This window comes from Mustela nivalis (assembly GCF_964662115.1).
Source record: "Mustela nivalis genome assembly, chromosome: 9".
NCBI classification, from domain to species: domain Eukaryota; kingdom Metazoa; phylum Chordata; class Mammalia; order Carnivora; family Mustelidae; genus Mustela; species Mustela nivalis.
In genome coordinates, this window is record NC_139028.1 from 77,129,896 (window position 1) to 77,153,320 (window position 23,425).

Sequence of the window (23,425 nt, forward strand, 5' to 3'; positions counted from 1 at the left end):
AATGTGAAGCGTTTTAAATTTTAGAAGCACTGAAACTGAAGAAAGGGTTTCTACAGATGAAAAAGTTTCTAAGACTGATAGAGGGATGACAACTCGGACTCAGGGTAAACAAGTAAATTGAGCTTACATCAATGTTCCAGAGGAAGTCGAGATGGAGAAATAGTTCAGAACTGCTTAGAGAGATCAGGGAAGGACTGAACCACTGCACTGACAGAAACATAGTCTCTGACAAAATATATTCCTGTCCTTAATATGGGTGCCAATTTTATAGGGAATATACCTTGCTCTAAAAATCCGGCTCTAGAAAAATCAAAATCTGACAGGTTAAACAATAAAATTTTGTTTTATTCAGGTATACCAAAATCTTTGGTAAAACCAGACCTGACTAATTTGCATCTGAAGAATTTTCAAAGTCAGTCCTTAAAATGAACCAATTCCTTAATATCTCTATTTCTTGTAACCTGTGAGTTCTGACAGGCATCCTACCTTTTCTCACAAGAAAGGTGGACATCTAGCAATTGCAAAAGAGTAATTGATAGCAATAAACAATTAAAATGATGTTAAAAATCACTAGGTTTGTTTTTATGCTACATAGTAAGCTTCCTTACTGAGGATTTCAGTAAAGTGATTTAGATTTTATTATTACTTTAAGCACATTAAAAGGCCTTTGTTCACTTTATAAACCCTCTACACGAACCCGCTGCACTCAGATTTGTTGTACTCGGATTTGGTGGTTAATATAATCAGGTTAATATGTTAAAAAGAACTTGACACGGAAATTATTAATGAGTAGAACAAGGTCACTACTTCTGAGCTGAGGTCACTTACAAAGAATGCACAAATGAAATTAAGGTTGACTTTATTTACTTGACTATCTTCTTACATTGGATTCCTTTGGCAACATATCTTTAAACATTTAAAGCCCTGTTTACAAGGAGGCTCTGAAAGAAACTTCAAACCATTATGTCCCTAATTGAATTCCCCAGGAGTCCAGTAAACTCAGAGGAATAAAGAAAAATCATAACATTTGCTAAATCATCTCAAAACATATTTCACTGCAAGGTTATGTGACCTGTTTTTGAGGTTCAAAGATGAATGAGAAAAATACTACTGAATGCTTCATTATTTACACTCAAATCCAAAGGTAGCTTACCTATTAGCAGCGAGCTAATTAAATCAGTCCTGTTTTAACTTTTCTTCCAGGAGAAACCAGACAACAAACAACAGTAACATTTGATAGTTTGTGTGACTACTGTCCCAGAGCACAAAAGCTCCCAGGAGGAGGAGGAAGGGTCTTTAACCAAAGACAATTATTGACAGTGAAGGTATGAGAGAGAGCTGACAAAAACCTGTCCTTCCCAGGGAAAGTAGCATTCTATCTGTGAATTCAGAACAAACCAAGTGAAAAAAGAGAATACAAAAGTTTTTAGCAACCAATGAGTTTCTGAATGTGCCCCCTTCCCAATTAAAGTCCCAATTCGAATTTTATGTGAAAATCAGCTTTTATGATCTTTTTATTCATAGTTCCTTTGTATGCTCCTGTGTTTGTTGTGACTACTAAGCAAAAACATGGGGATCTGAGCATTTCCAAAAGAATGTTAAATTCCTTCTACTTACCTGGTTTGTATGTTATTCCAGGGGGGAAGAGGAAGCCCTGCTGGGCGGCAGCGGCTGCTGCCAGGGTCCGCTGGTCATGTGGAAAAATTGGGATCATGAGCGGAGGCATGTGACCCTGAACCTGCTAAACAGAAGAGAGCCTATGATCAGACAGAGAGCAAATGTGTGCCAAGAAGTATTTGTTTTTCACTCCTGCCGCTGTGCTAGTACCCAAACAGCCACCCACTTCCGACCTCATTCCAGATCTGCTCCCTGAGAAAACGGGTGAAAGTTACCAAGTCCCTGTTCTTAGATCACATTAGCACTCCAAGGACATAACCTCATTGCGAATTTGCCTCATCCCTGCTTCCACCAAATCCTGGTGAATGCTTTTCTTTTCTCTTGACTGTGTTCTTTTTTCCTTCTTTTTTTTTAAAAAAAAAAAAAAACAAAACAACCGGAAGAAATAAGTTTGCTGCGTACACGGTGCAATATTGAAAGGTTTTGCCCTTTCACCTGCTTTGCATACTGCCTTTTATTTGGGAAACAGGATTTAGTATCCTTGGTCAGAAAATAATGTCTAATTGTTATATATTCCCAAAGCGGCATCTCCCCAGTTTAGGTGTCTTATTTCAAAGCCTTGCCACATTATGTTAAACATATAGCTCCTCAGATTTAGGGCTACTACATCTTGGCTCCCAATTAAACTAATATTCTTTGCCATACACACCTCGATGTAACATATAAATTGCTTGTCTGGCTTAGCGGTTTTACAGCTTTATGTACTACCATGTGGCTCAGTAATTACGGAGTTGTATTCAGAGAGCATTTCATAATAAATCCTACTATATCAAATTTCATTTGACCTCAATAAATGTATCAAAGAGCACAGAAATGCAAAATAGAAAATCTTCACTCTATATCAGTATTTGTATTCTAGATAAAGAAAATAAGAGCTATGACAAAATCATGCCTGTGAAATCACATTTTAATTCCCTAGCTTTCCCTTTTTTACTCGATGCATGCTACCCTGATTCCAGGAGAGCATCACAGGGAGGTTTTGTCCTGGCTTTTAGTGCATGATTTTATAGGCTGAACTACAGGGCTTTTGTTCTTTAAAGATCAAAACTAGGATGTCCTCACAGAAGTGATTTTTAAGTTCAAACTGGGTCTTTGGGCTCTTTGCTCATATTAAAAAAAAAAAAAAAAAACTGCCTTATATCCTGTTTAAGATATAAACATTTACCAATAATTCTACCAACCCCAAACCCTTCCCCCATTTAAATTCTTAAAATTTCTCTTTAGGCAAAATTCCATATACTGGCCGATGACCCTGTTTAAATAGCGCCAACTTGCCTTGTCCTGTCCCTGTTCCCTCCACAGCCAGGGACATGGTGCAAAAATGCTTCTGTGTAGGTCTAAGAGGTTTCATTTACCAACAGTTTTTCTCTAGGGAAAGCCCTAAGATGTGGGTTAATAAAGGGCAAGCAAAAAATAAACACTTTACAGTATTTTTCTGAATTCATTTCTCAGGAAAATCAACTTATAATAAAAAGGTCTTTGTGCAATTACTACCTTGCCAGTGGGGCGTGAAAGAAACTAGCTTTGGGCAGCTATTTCTACCATTTTAGCTGAGGTAAGCCCGAGTTTTGTACGTGAGAGTACAAACTTAGCCTGCGTGAATTGGAGCTGATCCCCTCGTGCCCGGGTCTTGCCTTTAACCCTGAAGAAAAGCACTAGGTTTGCTGTTCAACTCCAGCTTGCTGTGACCTGATGCAAACCTGAGATGCCAAAGAGGAGGGCACTGTTCTATGTCAGAAAACAAAACAGTCTTTCTTGTAGGGGACTGCTGTTCAGTGCAAGAGTAGATCAAAGGAAATCGTTTCATTTACTTCTAGAAATATGGTTCCTAGCATGGACCTAGAACAGCACAGACGCCTCATGCTCTAAAGGTGAACAAGAAAGTGAGAAGTCTAGGCATTGTATTTATTTATTCTTTCCTTCTTTTTAATGAACAATGATTAAGTTATTCTTCCATGCTATGGATCTTGAGAAGTAGCTGAAAAAATGGGGGCTATTTAGCTTGGAAGAGAGAAGATACAAGGTTGTCTTCGTGCGGCAAAAGAAGCAGATTAAGTCTGAGCGGTTAACAAGGGCGGAACAAGACACAGAAGAAAAAGATTTTAGGGGATCTAAATGTAAAGAACAACTTTCTAAAAATGAGTTATTCAACAAGCACTCTGATTAAAGAGGTCCTGTGTGTCATTTCCCCAGAGGTGGTCAAGGAAAGGCTGTGTACCCATAGGGTGGAAATACTTCAGAGGGTAACATAACTAAAACCCTGACTAGATAATGACCTCCAGAGTCTGTTCCACTTTATGATTCCATTGCTTTGCAAACTCAGCATTAGGAAGATAATAATGATGTAGTCATTCCTTTATTCATTCGTTCATCACACATCTGTCCAGAATCTACCATGTCTACAAAGGTTTTGCTGTCAAACATCTCGGAGCTTAAATCTATACACTGCCTTTTCCTTGGCCATGTGATCATGAACAGTTACCTAACCTTTCTGTAGTCTGAGCCTATTGCTTCATGTAAAAGCTAATGATACTACCTTATGCGGTTATTGTGAGGATTAAACAGACCAAAAAGTAACACTTGTGGCACAGTGACTGGCAAAGAACAGGCGCTCAGGAAATGTTAGAGCCTTGCTTTTTTCTTACAATAGTTTGCATATGCAGTTCTAGAAAATCATCAAATTACTGAAAAGAAAAAAAAAAGAGCAAGAAATAGTGGCTCTTCCCCATAATTCTACTTTGAAAAAGAAAACATGAACCAGCAAAATAATTCAGTTTGACAGGCAGAGACTTGTCATGTTTTTAGCAGAAACCAGGCCTCACAGAGCATTATCCCATTCCAAGTATCTAGAAAACCATGAAAAAGAAGAGATAAGGCTACAAGGATCATGTGAAGATGGAATTTGGGAACTTTACTACTATTCATTACATAGAATCTTGGGAAGAAAACACAATTTTACTTCTACACTGATGCCCAAGCTCTTCAGAACATGAGACAACATAAAGAGATCAATGGCAATGAAGCATCGAATCTTGATTCCTGAACTTTGGTGTCTGAAGATATTTCTTTTGTAACTAGCTGTGTACATGAGATAACTAAGTGAACCATCTAGGGTCGCCTTCAATGCTGAAGAGCTGTAGGTGATTCATATTAACGCCACTTGTAAGAATTTAGGGAAGTTCTTTTCCAGTCATCACACTCTGCAAAGTAGGATATGTTAGAAATTTTCAATGCTAAACATGAATTCAGAGGCGGTTTCAATAAGTTGCGGGATAAAGTAAGTAAGAAGGGGGACAGAAGACATTGTGAAAGCAATAGCGAGGATAAAATTAGAGTGGGAACAGAGCTTAGAGTTGATCTGGCCTAGTAGTTTTCAAAGGGTGGAACATGACCAGTAACATCAGCAAGGATGGAGAATGTCATAAAAGCAAATTTTCAGACCCACCCCAGATCTATGAATCAGAAACTCTGGGAGCTGGGTCCAACAATCTAAGATTTACACTAAAATTTAATCCAGGGCAGTGACTCTCAAACTTCAGTGTGTATCCAGTTCTACCAGAGGGCTTGTTAAAACAAAGACTGGCAGGCCCTACCCTCAGAGCCTCTAAACCAGTAGATCGAGGTGGGATCTGAGAGGGTACTTTCCTGGCCAGTACCCAGGTAAACTTGGTGCTGCTGATCCAGGGACCGCTCTCTGAGAATCACTAATCTAACTCAAACCTCACAATTTACACATAGGGAAACAGGTAGCTAGAGAAACTGAAAGACGTGGCCTAAGATCACAGTGCCTATGACAGGCCTGGATCTGGAATCCAGAACTGCTCATTTCTCTGACCACTGCTTTTTCCACTACATCAGATGGACTTCAGTGATAGAAAAGAGAACATACATGCTCTTTGGGAGTCTGAAAAATGACTTTCTATTTCAGAGTTGTATTGCTGGAGTACAGATAGTATGTTGCTCAGTTTCAGTTTATTCCTTCTTCTCTCTTATTTTGTACTCAGAAAATTTTGATCATAAATCTACTGTCATCAGTTTCAATAACTTATTATAATACATCTATTAGCAGTGATCATTTAGCTCTGATTGATAAAAATTGCCCTTAACTTATTTTAAGTAAAACAAGGATGTGAAAAATCAAAGTGCCCCTTATTAAGGACAAGCCAAGATACCCAGTAGCAATTAGAATCTAGGCCAAGGGAAGATGATGAAGTGCTCCTCTTGTAACTCTAATTACGGACATAATAATAGTGATGATGATGGTGATGATAATCATCCTCTTCATCACAGCCACTAATATTTTCCAGTATCTCCTATATATCAAGCACTGAGAAAATGATTTACATGATCTGTCTCATGTAATCCTCAAAAGTCTATGAAATATTTACTATTATTCTCCTCATTCACCTAATGAAGACAAAATCACGAGAGGCTCAGTAACTCGGCCAACCAAATAGAGCCATGTTCAAGTCCAGGTTTGTTAGGCTCGAAGTCTATACTTTTAAGTGCCATATTATATGAACCATCAAATCATCTTTTGCTAGACAGACCTAAATGAGATAAGGAATATAATTCTTTATAATAACAATTGACTGGAAGTTTCATAAATATAATTGTAAATTTATATGCATTTATAACAAATGATTAGAAAGATCCCATGAGTCCCCTCTCCTCAGTGGTAATAACTTGAAAAAACTGTAGTACCGTATCACAACCAGAGGCCTGACATTGAGATAATCCAACCACCGTATTCAGATTTCCCCAGTGTGATATTATTTTAAAAGAATTATGTATCTTAAAAACCCACAAGGGTAATGGGAGTTTATGAATACTTCCAACTACCAGCTTTAATACAAAGCTGACCAGTATGGCCCAGTGCAAATAATATGAGAAGGAAGCCTATATTAAAGCAACAACTTCCCCCTTTCATAGATTTCCATTTATTGTACTTATTAGAAAATTAATTGGAGGTGGTAAGGAATGGAAAGCAAGGACAAGGAAGGGAGGAGAGATAAGGAAAGAGGGCTTGATAGCCATACAAGAATCACATAAGCATCTAAAATATTCTCCTTCTGTGGAAGTTGTGAATTAAGTTTACTGCACTGAGTATCAGGGCTTAGTGCAAACAAAGAACTGTGATTATACAGAAAAGCCCCACCCTGCTCTGGAGAGTATAAGCCTGCTTTTCCCCTTCCTTCCCATCATCCTATTTTCCTATCTGATGACCGGCCAGGGAAGGCAGTCACATTGGAAACAGCAACTTCCAACAATATTTTACTAAAGAATAGAAACTAATAGAATTCCCCTCATTCCATCAAAGAATGACCAGTCTCCACATGTTTTTTCCAAGAAGTTATCAAAATTTCAAATAGCGTCTTCTTTTCTTGAAAGCGTAGCTTTCCCTTAGCACAAATTCAAAGATCCTTTCATTATTCCATAGGTAGAACGGATGTGGTTAATACAAAGAGGAAAATCTGATGTGGCCAAAAATACAGCTCTGAGCACGAAGCTGCATTATTTTTACTGCTTTGCAAGTCAGCACTAACAGGCTGGGTAACAAGAAACCAGGAACTCCCTCATAGGTGAAGGAAGCTTAGTCAGTGCGTCATGAAAGAAATGAACTGCGTGTACCAGAGCACAGTTGTCCATCAATTTTAAACTTCCACAATCCCTGACCAAAGTGTTACCCTTTTGGAGAGGGTGGGGGGGACACATACTTCATCAAACAGGCCACATGCCCAGAAATTTTAATTGCTTGGTGTTCCACACATCTTTCAGACCATCAAGACAGCAGCAGATGCACGTGAAACACTCTGGCTCTGTTTCTTCCTATTCGTAAAACAGCATTGTTGCCTCAACACTTATCCCCTTTGTTTTCTCTGCGCTAAGTTGTTGATGATGCCATTTTTTGCCATCTGCCCCAGAGCTTCATTAAAGATACATGAATGGGCTAACTGGCCTGATATCTTGTGAGGAACAGGTGCTATTGTTTGTCCCTGAAGACTTGTACTAAAGATATGACTCAGAATACTTGAGAAAGAGCATCTGCAGCAGTCAGTCAGAGAGCAACTTGGCAGAGACCCGGCTATGCGCTAATATGCAAACAGAGTGACACTCAGGGGGACTCATTTTCTCTTTCATGAAGATTATTTAACTTTTTTGGTGATGGGAAATACGTATTTGTATTGAAAATCGTGAGCATATTAATGTCTATTACTGAGTTAAAAACAGTAAGCAAGTCAAGATCATTTTAATGCTTATTTCTAGTAAATTGTTCCTTATGTGGTTTAATAGGAAAAAAGCTTCTTTGATCTGATGGAAGGAATGTTTCCACTGTTTGTAAATGAGGACAGAGAAAGGGAGACAGAGATAGAACAGACAGGGTGAGAAAGAGCAATCCGAGAGGGAGAGGGGGACATGGAGGGGATTTCGTGAAGGCCCTGTTCTTTAGTGCAAAGAATAGCTGAGTCATTGGTATGAAGTGTTACCACTGTACAAGCCACAGTATCTACAGTGAAAGAAATAAAGGACCCAGAAGGGTTGCCTGAAAATCCTTCCAAGTCAGGGTGGTGTCTTCTTAGTACCAAAAAGTACATGTCAAACTGTACACAGATCTCAGTTAATTCTGAAGAGTGAGGAGGGGAAGGATCTCATTGACAGGATGAAATTTATGCCTTAACACAATCCCTTTTCTAACCCATTTTTGGCTAACATCTATCTAAAACACTGACTGTGTTTCACCCTGCCTTCAAAAGCATGATGCAATAGTTGGCGTATTGAACTTCTTTTGGTTGGCCATAGTTGGAAGATCACAAAGGGGCCTCATATTGTATATGGCCTACTGCTTATTCATTGATTGTCAATTTGTTAGTTATCTTTCACCAAACAAATTGAGTGTCCTGAATGGCCTATGACATTTAAATTTTCATATGCTCCAGAGCTATTATCACAAGGCTGAAGGTACAGTAGTCACTTTGTGTCAAAAAGTCAGTGTGAGAACCATCTTAATAAGACCCAAGAACCAGTTTTCTGAGCATCAGTATACTAGAGTAGTTAATGGTATACCTATTCATACATCAGTGGATGCAATCAATGACTTCTATTATTATCAAAAGTAATAATAATAAAGTGACTTCAAATAAACCTTGATATCACCTTGTTTGCTTTTCATTTGTCTTATTTAGCAGATCTCTGGGGCTGCTACAGCTAATAAAGGATAGCAAATCTTTGCTTATAGAGAATCTAGCTAGCTCTAGCAGGAGAAAAAGTCAACTTTCATCAGGAACAATTCTGGGACAAGAAAGAGTATTTGAGAACATAGAGTCCCATCTTTCCAGATGTTTCCCGCCAACTTCCAATGGATACACATTGAACAAAAATGTAGCTTTGTTTTTGTTTGTGTGTGTGTTTGTTTGTTGATGGCAAAATATTCTGTTCCTTCCCCCTACATCTCTGTTTCTCTCTCTCTTTCTCTCTCTCTCAGGTCCCATGAGGATAGTACACAAAACCCCTTGTTACCATTGCTAACATTCATCTTTAATATAGTGCAATTGCTGGGATGCCTGGGTGGCTCAGTGGATTAAAGCCTCTGCCTTCGGCTCAGGTCATGGTCTTAGGGTCCTGGGATCGAGCCCCGCATGGGGCTCTCCGCTTAGTGGGGAGCCTGCTTCCCTTCCTCTCTCTCTCTCTACCTGCCTCTCTGTCTACTTGTGATCTCTGTCAAATATATATATTTATATATATATATAGAGAGAGAGAGAGCAATTACTTCCATGAACTTTACATACTAATACCACCCTCTTTTCCAAAATTCTCACTAAGGGCCAAGAAAAACCCTAGAAAGGTAGAAGAAATTCAAGATACTATAGTTCAAAGATAACCTTTTAAAAACTCAGGCGTTATTCTTTCAAACTCTAATGTTTTAGTTTAAACCTTAATGAAGAGCTAACTTCACACTTATGATATATGCTTTTCTCTATGTATATTATGCCTTAATAAGAAGTTAATTTAAGGAAAAAAGAGAGAATAACTTCAGTAGTTGTCAGTAGACAACTTCAGTTGTCTTCACTCATTTACACTATTAAATGTAGGTAATAAAATATCTATAATATTCACAGGAGAAATAGAAAAGACATATCTTACCCCCAGCTTCACTATGTCCCCAAGCTCACTATCAAGAGAAAGACATGCAAACAAAGCATTCTTTTACTAGGTTGGTCTTTAAGATAGTTGTTTAACTCCACATCACAGTCTAGCATTTTCCCAGGTCCCTTCCTTGGTTACACAGGACAGAAATGATCACTGAGAGGAAGAAGAGCACAATGAGTCCTTTCTATCAGGTCAATAGTCCAAGTTTTAAAAATCTTCTTTAGGTTCTTATTCTGAGAGAAATGTTAATAGCCCTGAAAGAGTCAATCTTGTCCTTTGCATTAACACCTCTTTTTCTATTCTCAGCATACTGTACATGCCCACTCGATTGCATTTTCTAAAATGGGCAAATATCTCATTAATCTATCAGGATCATCAGTAGTCAAATGTCATTATGTAATGCTTCACTCATTTGTACACTTCCTGCTTAAATACTAAAATTTAAAGAAGAGAACATGGATTTAGCACGAACAAAATCATAATTCCTAGCATCTTTTACTTATCTCTCCCCTTATTCTCTGAAAGAAAGAGCTCCACATGTATTAGTTGACCTCTTAGGCTCCCAAGAAACATGCTACTTCATAAAGGAAGTCAACGGTCCCTGTCTTTAATCAGCTATTCAGCAGCCACTTATCAAGCACCTAGCACTATCTGATGGTACTGTGCTAGGTAGGCACTGGGAATATAAAGGTGCCTTAGAGAAACCTATAGCCTTATTTTATCAGGTAGTGGTGTTAGGTTTATTTTCACTTAATATGGTAGTACAAATCATCCAGTTTGTCAGCTTACTTTGGAACAGGGTCAACAGAGGAAAGAAAGGTATGCTTAAAAAGAAACCTAAATTACAACAAAAATCCCATTAGGTATCTTTCCATAGCCTTCCTATGGCCTATAACCTAGAAAAATTTTGAGAGTATTTATGAGGACAAAAGTCAGATTACTTTATAAAATGGATGATAAATGTTAATTAAATGTGTTTAAATTATCTTACTATGTTTTAAGAAACTCTCACCAGGAGGGAAGTAGAATATCCTGGCCATAGAGAAATTAATAAAACATGTTATGCAAAAGTAAAATTTATGATTCATTTGGAATTAGATATCTACCACCTTTTCAATCCATACAAATGCATAATCTTGTCAATTAAATATTATTGTTAAGGTCTAGTAGTATGTTAAAATCACTTTAAAGTGCAACTAAGGAAAATTCATGTGTGTTTATTACTCCTTAAGGATCTATTAGTGGGTATTTTATTCAGATTCGTGCTGTAAAATCTGCATAAACTCAGCATATTGTTATCCCCATGTGTGCATTTGTTTGGTTAAAGCAGAACAGCAAATCTCAATTTTTGCAACTTCTAGAAAAGTCAAGAGAACTAAAACAGTCTTAATTTTAATCAGATACAAACAGTTATCACTACAGAAGTGAAGAGTTGACTATTATGCAAATAGTCACAGTTAGTGGTCACCAGGCCATCACTGAAGACTGAGCTATTCAATTACTTTAGATATTTCCAAAGACTAGTGAAGATGAATGCTTCCTATCCACCTTGTCTTATTTCCACAGGAGTACGAAACATATTAGAGACTAATGATTGTTGTTCTCAAATGGAAACCCCATTAAATACACAATGATCAAAATGTTTGGCTAAGATGGAAATTAATTTTTTTCAAATTTTGTATAAATACCATATAAATATGGTAGCATTGTGAAGAATGCGGCATTCCTTTCTTTTTAACAACCAAATTCAGATATAAACCTTTCATAAACTTTTGACCTGTAATGAAGGCAATCTGGCTTTTACCCCTGAAGTATTTTACACAAGCTTATACTGTTAGCAATGACCAGAGTTCAATTATTAAATTCCTCCTCCAGAAATGCAAGTTTACATCTTAGACTACAGGTCTTGTTAAAATTATGCACAACTTAAAGGCAGGGACTTTGTATCTCCCCAGGTCTTAGTAAAAGACCCCTTCTTGCACAGAGTAGGGACTCAACAAATATTTGTAATATAAACGCACTAAAGAATTTTCATTCTCTGTTATTTAAAAACTAAGTCACAAGAATTCTGATTTTTTAATTTTCTGAATCAATTCAAAGTCCTTTTATCATTTGCAATCCTCATTGAAGCAACAAAAATATGCATCTGTTTTCAAACATACATCATCACAGCAATCTTTTCTTCTGGCATGCCATGGTCGGATTTTGAGGTCCACTAGTTAATGTGAGAATGCAAAAATTGACTTATTAATTCAATTAAAAATATTTTTTAATGACTGAGCCTTCCTAGTATATATGCTGACTCTTCTATAGAATAGAAAAGTCTCTAAGCTTCTTTAATAATTTCATCATCCTCAATTGTAATCCTTACTGACAGAGATGATAAGCTCTTCTCCCTGGAAGAGCCAAGAATATAGTTTTCCAAAATAATAATAAACAATGTTTGTTATATCACAGTGGACTGGTTATACAATATAGAATAAGTGACAGAAAAATATTTAAACATCAGTTATCATGGGGAATAGAAGCAGTTTCATTTGAAGCCACAAACCTGAGAAATAAGCAATGAACTCTGAACAGAACATGAATACGATGTCTAAGCTAATGACAGCTGGGACTCAGCCATGGCAAGCTGACCTTCCCTATATGTATCAACAAGAGGGGCACCTGGGTAGTTCAGTTGCTTACGTGTCTGTCTGCCTTCTGCTCAGGTCATTGTCCCAGAGTCCTAGGGTGGAGCCCCAGGTTGGGCACCCTGCTCAGCGGGAGAATCCACTTCTCCCTCTGCTCCTCCCCCTGTTCATGCTCTCTCTCACTCTCTCCCTCACGTTCTCTTTCTCTCTCTCTCATAAGTAAATAAAAAATCTTAAAAAAAAAAAAAAAAAAGAAGAAGAAGTATCAATGAGAAATGGAACCTGTATATGTAATTGGTGAGAGGGCCAGGGAGGCAAAATAAGGGGATGGTTATAAAGAAATGGATACTGAGTAAAACCATAAATAATAACTATATCACAAATGAAATAAACTTCAGGTTTTCACTCTTTGTCACACTCTAATCTTTTTAGCAGAAAAAGCTCATGACATGCAACGTCAATATCACGTTGGAATGTGACCTACAGCTCCTGCCTGCTCTCAGCATGCACACTTCTACTCACACACACACACATTTACACACACTTCTACACCTGCTACCTCAACTAAATGTGCAAGTGTGTCTGAAAATGATGTAAGGATAAGCTAACATGTTGATTTAAATTGAGACATTTTCTCTATTTTTGTATTTTTATTTAGTACTATGTTCACAATAAATAATTTAGATACAATAAAGAAATGTCTCCATTAAAAAAGGTAAAGTCCAAAGTCCCAAGTCTAGTCTGGCATTGAAATCACCCGATAAGATGTTCTTAATGTGCCTCTCAGGGTTGTTTTCCTACTACCTTTACCATCTTTCCTATCTTGCTTTCTATAGCTTCTAAGCCTTTGTTCAAGCCATTTCTTCTCACTTACATATAGAATGATCTTTCTTCTCATCTTTGCCTTCCCAGAGTTCAGCTCAAATTCAACTTCTCCAGGAAAATTCCCCAAGCATAAAATTTCTTTCCCTCTGTCAAAATTTACCCTGCACATACTGTGTTGAATTTTTTAATGGTTTTCATTTCAATGTGACACTATTCTAGACACCAGAGACATAGGAATACACAAAATCCCCTACCACTATCTACTAGGGAAGACAAACAACATACAAATGAATGTGTATATGTATGTGTGTGTGTATATGTATGTTTGTATACAAACACATGAGCAACTATATAAAAATATAACAGATCATAATTGATGCTTTAGCTTAATTTTCTTTATATCGAAAGGAATAGAAACCAGGCCCCAAAGAAATGGGATGATATGCTGGTCCACTCAGGTCAACTAAAAAAAATAAGTAACAAGAATTCAAAAAGGAAAATAAATACATTGAATTTTCCAACATTCTTAAAGTAAGCAATCCTACTGAAAAATTATAATATTCCTTTATCCTCTATTTTACTGTATTAGTTTTTACTATACTCCATCTAAAACACAGTATTACACATAGCCCTTGATGACATTTCTTAATAGTAAGCAAATAAAGAAGAGCATTGTATGTCTTAGATTTAAAATTTTAGCCAATCTTTTGTACCTTCAAAGAAATAAAGGTAATATTCGATAGTTTTGTCCTAATCACAAGATGTTAAGAAAAAAGAAAAGAAAAAAAGAGAAATGAAATTTTTAAAATGAGAGAAATGAAAAGAAAAATATGAAAATATAAAGAAAGTAAAGAGAGAAGAGAAGAAAGAGAAGGAGGGAAGAAGCAAGCAAGCAAAGATATTGTGGACTTTCAAGAAAAGCAGAGCTATCTTTTATATCCACAATTTTTACCTGATAACTGCTCACTCTGTCCCTTTACACTTCAACAGATGAAAACTCCAAATCCCAATATCTTAACTTATTTTATAAATATTTTGCAAAGATCAAAATGATATATGCAAAAATCTCTTCGCAAAAAAGAAATTGCTATGAAAACTTTACTTAAAAAGTTAATTACAGGGGCACCTGGGTGGCTCAGTCGTTAAGCATCTGCCTTCGGCTCAGGTCATGGTCCCAGGGTCCTGGAATCCAGTCCACATTGGGCTCCCTGCTCAGTGGGAAACCTGTTTGTCCCTCTCCCACTCCCCCTACTTGTATTCCCTCTCTTGCTGTCTCTCTGTCAAATAAATAAAAGTCTTTTTAAAAAGTTAATTATATTACAATAACATCAAGACCTATAAAATAGGAATAAATTTAATTAAGGAGGTAAAAGGTCTCTACTGAAAACTACAAGACGTCAATGAAAGAAATCAAAGACACAAATAAATGGAAAGTTATCCCATGTTTTTGGATTGAAATAATTAATATTGTTAAAATGTCAATACTACCTAAAGCCATCTACAGACTCAATGCAATCCCTATCAAGATTTCAGTGGCATTTTTTAACAGAAGTAAAGAGAAAAAACACTCTTAAAATTTACACAGACCCACAAAAGACCTCAAAGGCCAATGGAATCTTGAGAAAGAACAAAGCAGGAGGTACCACATTTCCTGATTTCAAGATATACTATAAAGCCCTAGTCATCAAAAGAGTATGGTAATGGCATAAAAACAGACACACAGGCCAAGGGAACAGAACTGATAGCCTAGAAATAAACTTAAGCCTATACAATCAACTAATATGTGACAAGGGAGCCAAAAATATTCAGGGGAGCAAAGACAGTCTCTTCAATAAATGGTGATGGTATAACTAGATACTTGCATGTAAAAGAGCAAAACTGGACCCATATCATACACCACTCACAAAAATTAACTGAAATGAATTAAAGATTTAAATGTAAGACCTGAAGCCATGAAACACCTAGAAGAAAATGTAGGAGTAAAACTCCTTGACATGGGTCTTGGTAATGAGTTTTTGGAATGACACCTAAAGCATAGGCTACAAAATAAAAAATAAAGAAGTAGGACTACATCAAACTAAAAAGCTTCTGCACAGCAAAAGAAACCACCAACAAAAAGAAAAGATAACCTGTGGGATAGGAAAAAATATTTGCAAAACATATATCTGGTAAGGGGTCAATATTCAAAATATATAAAGAACTGACAGAGTCAATAGCAAACAAAACAAAACACAACCCAAAACCTTATTATTTAAAAATGGACAAAGTACCTAAATGGACATTTCTCCAAAGAAGATATTTGAAAAGCCAACAAGTGCATGAAAAAATGCTCAATATCACTTGTCATTAGGGAAATGCAAATTAAAACTACAATGAGATATCACCTTATGCTTATTAGAATGGCCATTATCAAAAAGAAAAAAGATAACAAATGCTGATGTGGATATGGAGCAAAGGAAACCTTTGTGCATTATTAGTGGGAATTTAAATAGGTACAACCACTATGAAAAACAGTATGGAAGGTTCTCAAAAAATTCAAAATAGAATGCTCATATGATTTGGCAATTCCATTTCTTGAAAATATATCCAAAGGGAATGAAAGCACTAACTTGGAAAAATATCTGCACTGCATGTTCACAGCAGTATTATTTACAATAACCAAGCCATGGAAACAATTTACGCCCACTGATGAGTGAATGGATAAAGAAGTTGTGGTATATACATAGTATGGAATATTATTCAGCCTTAAAAGAAAAAAAAAAAAAAAAGAAGGGAATTCTGCCATTTGCAACAACATGTACGGACCCTGAAGGCATTATGCTAAGTGTAAAAAGCCAGAGAGAGAAAAGAAAGACAAATATGATCTCATATGTGAAAGCTAAAAAACGAAACAAGACAAAACAAAAACTAAACTCAGAAAAAGAGACCAGATTTAGGGTTATCAGAGATGGAGGTGGGGGAGTGGGAGAAACAGAGGAAGGTGGTCACAACATAAAAACTTGCAGTTATAAGATAAATACTAGGGATGTAATGCACGGGAGGACTCCAGCTAACACTGGTGTATAATATACAGGAGAACTGTTCAGAGAATAAATCCTAAGAGCTCTCATCACAAAGAGAAAAATACTTCTTTTCTTTCTTCTTTTCTTCTTTTTTTCTATCTATATGAAAAAACAGATGTTAGTTGAACCTACTGTGGCAATTACTTTGTGATATATGTAAATCAAACCATCATGCTGTATGTCTTAAACTTATATAGTGAGGTATGTCAATCATTTCTCAGTAGAGCTGGAAAAAATTAATTATAAAAATTTTAATTAAACTAAGAGCATATATGTATTTTTAAACTTGAGAACTCATGAACTACTTTAAATTGGTTTTAAACTGAAAATTGAAAAGTTGTGGATTTAGGTTGCTGACCAAGTTTGTATAAGTGCAAGGACAGATCAACCTATCAGTGTGCCCTACCATTAACTATTCATGACTTTGGAGACATGGACTCAAAATAATATTATAATAACAGAGAAATGTAGAAATAGATATATTCTACAAACTAACTCAACCAATTTTGAGACAGTTCAACTTTATAAATTTCTGTGGGTAATTATGTGATACAAAGAGAGAATGGGAACCCTCATAAATAAGAAATAGAAAGATAAAGACATGTCCCATGATATGTGGGTCACATATAGTATCTATCCCTAGATTTTTTTTTTTAATTTTTTATTTTTTATAAACATATATTTTTATCCCCAGGGGTACAGGTCTATCCCTAGATTTAATTTTTGACTTTAGTGTGCACTACAAATAGAATTCCTAAAAATGTAGTTATAAATTTGTGAACAGGCATTTTCCAAAATCTTATTTATCACATCCACAATGATCTAGAATCATGATAATCTAAGCCATAGGCATTTATTTTTAGTTCCACGTGACAACTCCCAAATATGAATGACATAAAGCCCAGCTTTCTTTTTAACTCCTCTTAATTTAACAATAAAAAAGGTCAGGATAGCTCCTTTAAAACTGCACTATGATTGTAGTTTCCATGGTAGAATAAGGAGTTGAATTTACATAGAAATTATCAGCCAATAACAATAGGTCTTTGTCCAGCTGTGACTACTTCCCTCTTCTACAACCAGTCCTTATCTGGCTCAGGAAATGCCTGTTTTAACTGACAGGTAGGAGATTAAATCTACAGCTGCTGAAACACAATCTCAGCTCTGTTAGATAGGCTTTCATTGAAAAGCACTACAAACACATAATTTGTTTATGTTGTACCAGCAATCTCTGACAAAGCAGACTGTCTAGCTGAGACAAATGTGGTTAAACCCATTTATTGTATTATTTCTGCTACACAGAACAAGCTCTTAAAACGCAGAAACTAGACAAGGCACAAAGCTCTAGCTGTCTAAAGAAATCAAGAATAGATGACTTCTTGTTACACTAGCCCTTTTTACACAGAAAGCATGTTCTCCCCTGGAAAACATCTATTCCAATTTCTTTTTTAAGTGGGTGGTTCAATTATGTTTATGCTTTCAGTTTTTAAAGTTTCTTTTGTTCCTTTCAGCATAAACAGGCATAAAATCACCTAATCACTGAATATCTCTAGATTTAAGAACATGATGAATATTTATAGCAAGTGTTATATCACCTCCTCAAAAAAATACCCATCATGATAAATTCTACTGGCAATCCACCTTTTTTTTTAATATTTATTGCAAATTCTCATAATGTCATTTGATTTATTTCACTTGATTAAAAAAAAGCTTTGCACTTTTAAAGAATATGAACAGTACTTTATTTTATTTTATTTTTTTAATTAAGGAGTCATGCACAGAGATACCTAATTTTATAAAATAAATGTCAAGGGGAGGTTTTAACAAGAACAGTAACAATGAAAGCTGCTAGCCAAGCCATGGAGATCTTGCTCCAAATTAGTAATAGGAATCAGAAATAAAATTGTCCCATATCTAAAATCTATTCTTTAGGAAAACTTATTTAATTCTAGCATTGAGTATACTATCTATACATAAACTATACAATTAAATATTAAAGTTTTTACTATCTTTCCTAAATCCTAAAAGTTATAATCAATGATAATGAAACAACAGATGGTATACAATATGGTTTTAAAAATAGGAAAACAGATGCTATAACTCAAACTTGTCAAAAATTTTTAGGAAGAGTAGCATAATAAAATAAAGATTATAGAAAGCTATATTTGAAGCATGGCCAAAAGGATTATGGTTAGCCACTCTCAAACATGTCACCATTCCCTAAAATCTTACTTTATTTTTCCTTAATCATCATCATAAAAAAGGAAAGTGAGAAAATAATCTTCCAAGTTGGAACACATGTGCCACTTGGAACTCTGAGTTAGTCTTAAAATATAGAAAGTATGCAATAAACTAGCTGAATCCATGGGGTCTCCCTCAAACAGCATGGATAATGAGGGGAATCCATAACAGACATAAACAAACCCAGAAAGATGTCTAGACCCCACATCATTATGTATGATATATGCCCAAGATATATGGGCATATGTTTGAATGTTCAAGTTCAAACTTGGCTTCTATTAGACTGATTCAGTCACAGCATGGGGTTTCTTTAATAAACAAACCTTACTGTTAGAAAATATTGGGGACTCAAATCATGTATTATGCTCCAGCTAGTTAGAGATGTGGTGCTCTAATGCCCTATATCCCTTGAAGCTTTCTCACAACAGACTGTAAATAACAAAGAAAAACTACATCCTAAGAAAACATAAAGAAGTCTTAGATTTTTGCATTTCAAGTTGGAGCAAATACTACACAAAAATAGCATCTCAATATATGCTCAAGAATTTACCTTTCCCATTAAAAATTAAGAAGTAAGTTTAACAGTGTGGACCTTGGTTTTTTTTAATTCTCCATAATTCTTAACGATGCTGAATGCAGTCACTTAAGATATGTAACCATCATTATTTATCTCACTACAATGGGTTCTTTGCCATATTTGATATTTAGAAAGCCATTTTCATTTTAAACATAAATATAATAAGGCCCAGAGAAGAGAGGTGACTTGTCAGGGTCACAAAACTTGAGAACGGCTAATTCAAAGTTAAAAATAAGGTCTTTAGTTGCCAAATTCACTGATTTCACAAAATCATAAAATAAAAAGATTTTCAGAAATGAAAAAGATTTAGAGATGTAATCCAGTAATTCTCCCCTGGTCAAGGAGCTCTAGTGAGTTTTTCAGAAATATATATGCTCCCTCTTTCTTTATCCAGAAACATTGAGCAGACCTAGCTACCACTTTGTATAGAGGAGAAAATGGAGGCACATGGGGATAATAGTGTGACTTGTCTGTGGTGACATAACTAGTCAAAATCAGCTCAGACTAGAACTGGATCTCCGAACTTCCAGTTCAGGAATTCTCTTTTTTCTTCCCCAGTTTTCTTTCTGTCCCCAGCATTACTCTAAATATTTTTTTCTGAAACATAATCTACATCATATGACAGAGGATTAAGGCAAATTTCAGTTCTTCTACAAAGACATTCTGGCAACATTCATACACAGTGACTCTGATGTTTGCCTGTCTTCCTTTTTCCCCAACTGCCCCCTCCTAAATCTGTATGCTTGGGGTATATGTTAAAAACCAATCATGTATTCTTCTTTTTTTGAATGGAGTGATAGCATAAGCTCTTCTGAGAAAATAATCATAGCTTTTCCTCTCAAATCCCTTGCAATATACAGAACAAAAAGACAGCTTTTAACAAAATATAAATTGAGTTATTTTCCCAAAGGTCAGGGTACTAATTTTAAAAAGCATAAGAATGGACTGACTAAACAGAATGAAATAATATATAAAAAAGATAATATATCATGACTAAGTAGAGTTTACTTGGGGAATGCAAGGTTGGTTTAACATTTGAAAATCAATCAGTATAATTCACCATAATAAGAGAATAAAGTAGCAAAACTGTGATCACTTCAAGAGATGCAGAGAAAGTATTTGAAAAACTCTAACAGCCATTCATAATAAGAACTTCCAACAAACTTGAATATGAGGTAATTTCCTCAAATTGATTAGAGGTATATTTGAAAAACATACAGTTAACACCATAATCAATGGTGAAAGTCTCCATGCTTTCTTTGCAAGATTGGGAACAGGCAAGAATGACCATTCTCACCACCTCTACTCAGTATTGTAGTAGATTGCCTAGCTAGTTCAATAGCCAGAGGAAAGAAACAAAACACCCATGCAGTTTGGGGGGGAAAAAAAAAGAAAAGAAAGAAAAAAGAAGTTAAACTGTTTTTAGCTACAGAAAACATGATCACGACCATAGAAAATTTTAAGGAGTTAAAATTTTAAAAAACCTACCAGAACTGAAAAGAAAATTAACCAGTCACAATCTACAAGGTCAGTAACAAAAATCAGCTGTCTTCTTATATACTAGATATACTAGAATAAATGATTAGAAAAAGAATATTTTTAAAGATTTTATTTTATTTATTTAACAGAGAGAAAGAACACAACAAGGCAGAGTGGCAGGCAAAGGGAAAGGGAGAAGCAGATCCCCCACTGAGCAGGGAGCCCATCTTGGGACTCTATCCCAGGACCCTGGGACCATGATCTGACCTGAAATTAGCCGCTTAACTGACTGAGCCACCCAGGAGCTCCAGAAAAAGAAATTTTTTAAACTCCATTTACAACAGTATAAAAAATAAAATACTCAGAAAAATTTAACCAAAGTATAGAAGGCTTTTCTGTGCTAAAAGCTCAGGTAATGGATGGCTCAATATTATTTAGATATCAATTCTCCCCCAAATTATTCTACAAACTCAACATGATCCCGATCAGAATCCCAAAAGGACATTTTGAAGATAGTATCAAGCTGATTCTAAAATCTATATAAAAAATAGCCAAAACAAGTTTGAAAAAGACCATCAAAAGTAAAGAACCACAGTAAGATTTCAAGACTTAACTATAATGCCACAGTAATTCATTCCAGGTGGGACTGTGCAAGGATAGACATATAAATTGCTGGAACAAAATAGAGACTTCAGAAATAAATCCACACTTAATTTTCACAATGATGCCAAGGTAATTCAACAGGAGAAGGAAAGTCTATAAGGGTATCTATATGGAGAAAAATAAACCTAAACCATTGTCTGACACCAAACACAAAATTTAACTATAAATAGATAAAGACCTAAACATCTGAGCTAAAACTAGAAAAGTTTGAGAAGAAAACAGAGGTAGAAATCTTTGGAACATTGTAATAGGCAAATATTTGAAAGATAAAACACAAAATATGAACCAGAAAAGAAAAAATAATGATAAAGTGTCATCAAAATTATAAACTTTGCTCTTTGAAAGACACAGTTAAAAAGACAAAAACTAAGCCACAAACTAGGAGAAAATATTTGCAAAAGAAAATAACCTCCTGTCCAGAATATTTATTAAAACTGTTATAATTCAGTTCATTTTTAATTCAATAAAAGAGATAAATTAATGAAAATGTTGCTGAAGATGCAAATGGAGAATTCACACAGAAAAATATGTGAATATTCAATAAGGACATGAGAAGACTTGCAACATCACAAATCAGCAGAGAAATGAGTAACAAAACCACAGTGAGATATCCCTAAAACCTAGTGGAATGGTTAAAATTAAAAAGATTAACAGTACCAAGTGCTGGTGGGGATGTAGAAAAACTAGAATGTTCATATGTTGCTGATGGGAATGAAAAATGACACAGCCAGTTTCTTACAAAGCTAAACATATAATTTCCATACAACCCAGCAATTAATCTATTCTTAGATACATATATACATGAAAATGAAAACATATGTGTACATAGACTCGCAACATTATTCATCATAGCCAATAACTGGAATCAACCCAATGTCCATTAACTGGAAGATGGCTAAATAAAGCATGGTATGCCCATGTCCATTCTATGGAATGCTAGTAAGCAATATAAAGGAACAAAATATTGATAGATCCAGTAGTATGAAAGACTCTAAAATCATTCACAGTGGAAAAAATTTAACATAAAAGAGTATGTATGCATGATTCTACTATTATAAAATCCTAGAAAAGACAAAATTATAGTGACAGAAAGCAGATCAATGAATGGTACAAGTGTGTCGTGGAGGAGATCTGACTGCAAAGGGGCACAAGGTAACTTACAAATGCTAAAAAGTTATATGGCTGTATACAATGCCCAGAAATAAGAAAACACTTAAATTTTACTGCATGTAATTTATATAGCAGTAAAGCAGGAAAAATACAATTTTCAAAAGTGAAAAAATTGTGGCTGTCCTATGAAATGGGCATTAATTTCTTATTTGACAGATGATATAATAAAAATTAAGTAATTATTCAACACTATAGCTAGTAAGTGGCAGAGCAAGAATTCAAACCTGTATCTTCAGCAGCTCATACTCTTTCCAAAATGGTAAGAGGATTACCCTTGTGGAGTATTCACAACATTCTTAGGAAAAAGAAAATTCTATTTTTGCATTAAACAGGAAAAGGGTTCCATTGGGAAGTCCTAGCTCAAACTGTAGACCTCCTGAGCTATCATATTGCTTAGGGCATTTTTATTTCTTTGTTTCATTTACACTAACTTGTTAAAATGACAGCCTTATTCCTCCTGTTCTTAATTTAGGAAAGAAAGGCAATTTATACCACAAGAACTCTTAAATTCATCAAGTACTACAAACCTGAGCAGCCTATTCCTTGGTCCCCGAAGCTGATTTCCCAAAATGGCATAATACTAGCATATGGAAGGAAAGAAGCAAGACTAGACAGATTTCATTTTTAAAAGTTTTATTTAAGTAACAATAAAAAATAGTGAAAAGTATGTAATTTCATTCAGAGGCACTTGTGTTATAGTAGAATAAGCCCTGGGATGAGTAAATTGAAGTTAAAAGATCTACACCAGAATCAGTATCACAACACATTGCTTCACTTCCAGTTTTTTTCCTCATTAAAAGGGGAATAATAATATCTACCTCACAAGGTTGCTGTGAAGAGAAAATTATGTGAACTGCTTAACACACAGTAGACACCATCCACTGAATTTAAATTTGATCCTTCCAAACTAGTTCAGTGCTCTCTTAAAGAAACGCACTTCCTTTTTGGGGAAC

General features: G+C 35.5%; 1 protein-coding gene across 23 annotated transcripts in view; it reads right to left on the reverse strand.

Annotated features, from left to right (window-relative positions):
* The window catches only part of SOX6 (SRY-box transcription factor 6), a 686,491-nt gene that overhangs the window by 128,239 nt on the left and 534,827 nt on the right, over positions 1–23,425 (reverse strand). For 17 of the 23 annotated variants that reach the window (XM_082747252.1, XM_082747253.1, XM_082747260.1 and 14 more), the window contains one exon: positions 1,618–1,741. In XM_082747252.1, coding sequence (XP_082603378.1) covers positions 1,618–1,741 — 124 coding nt within the window. The remainder of the gene's footprint in view (positions 1–1,617; positions 1,742–23,425) is intronic. The other 6 variants (XM_082747265.1, XM_082747262.1, XM_082747261.1 and 3 more) reach the window with 1 other exon arrangement.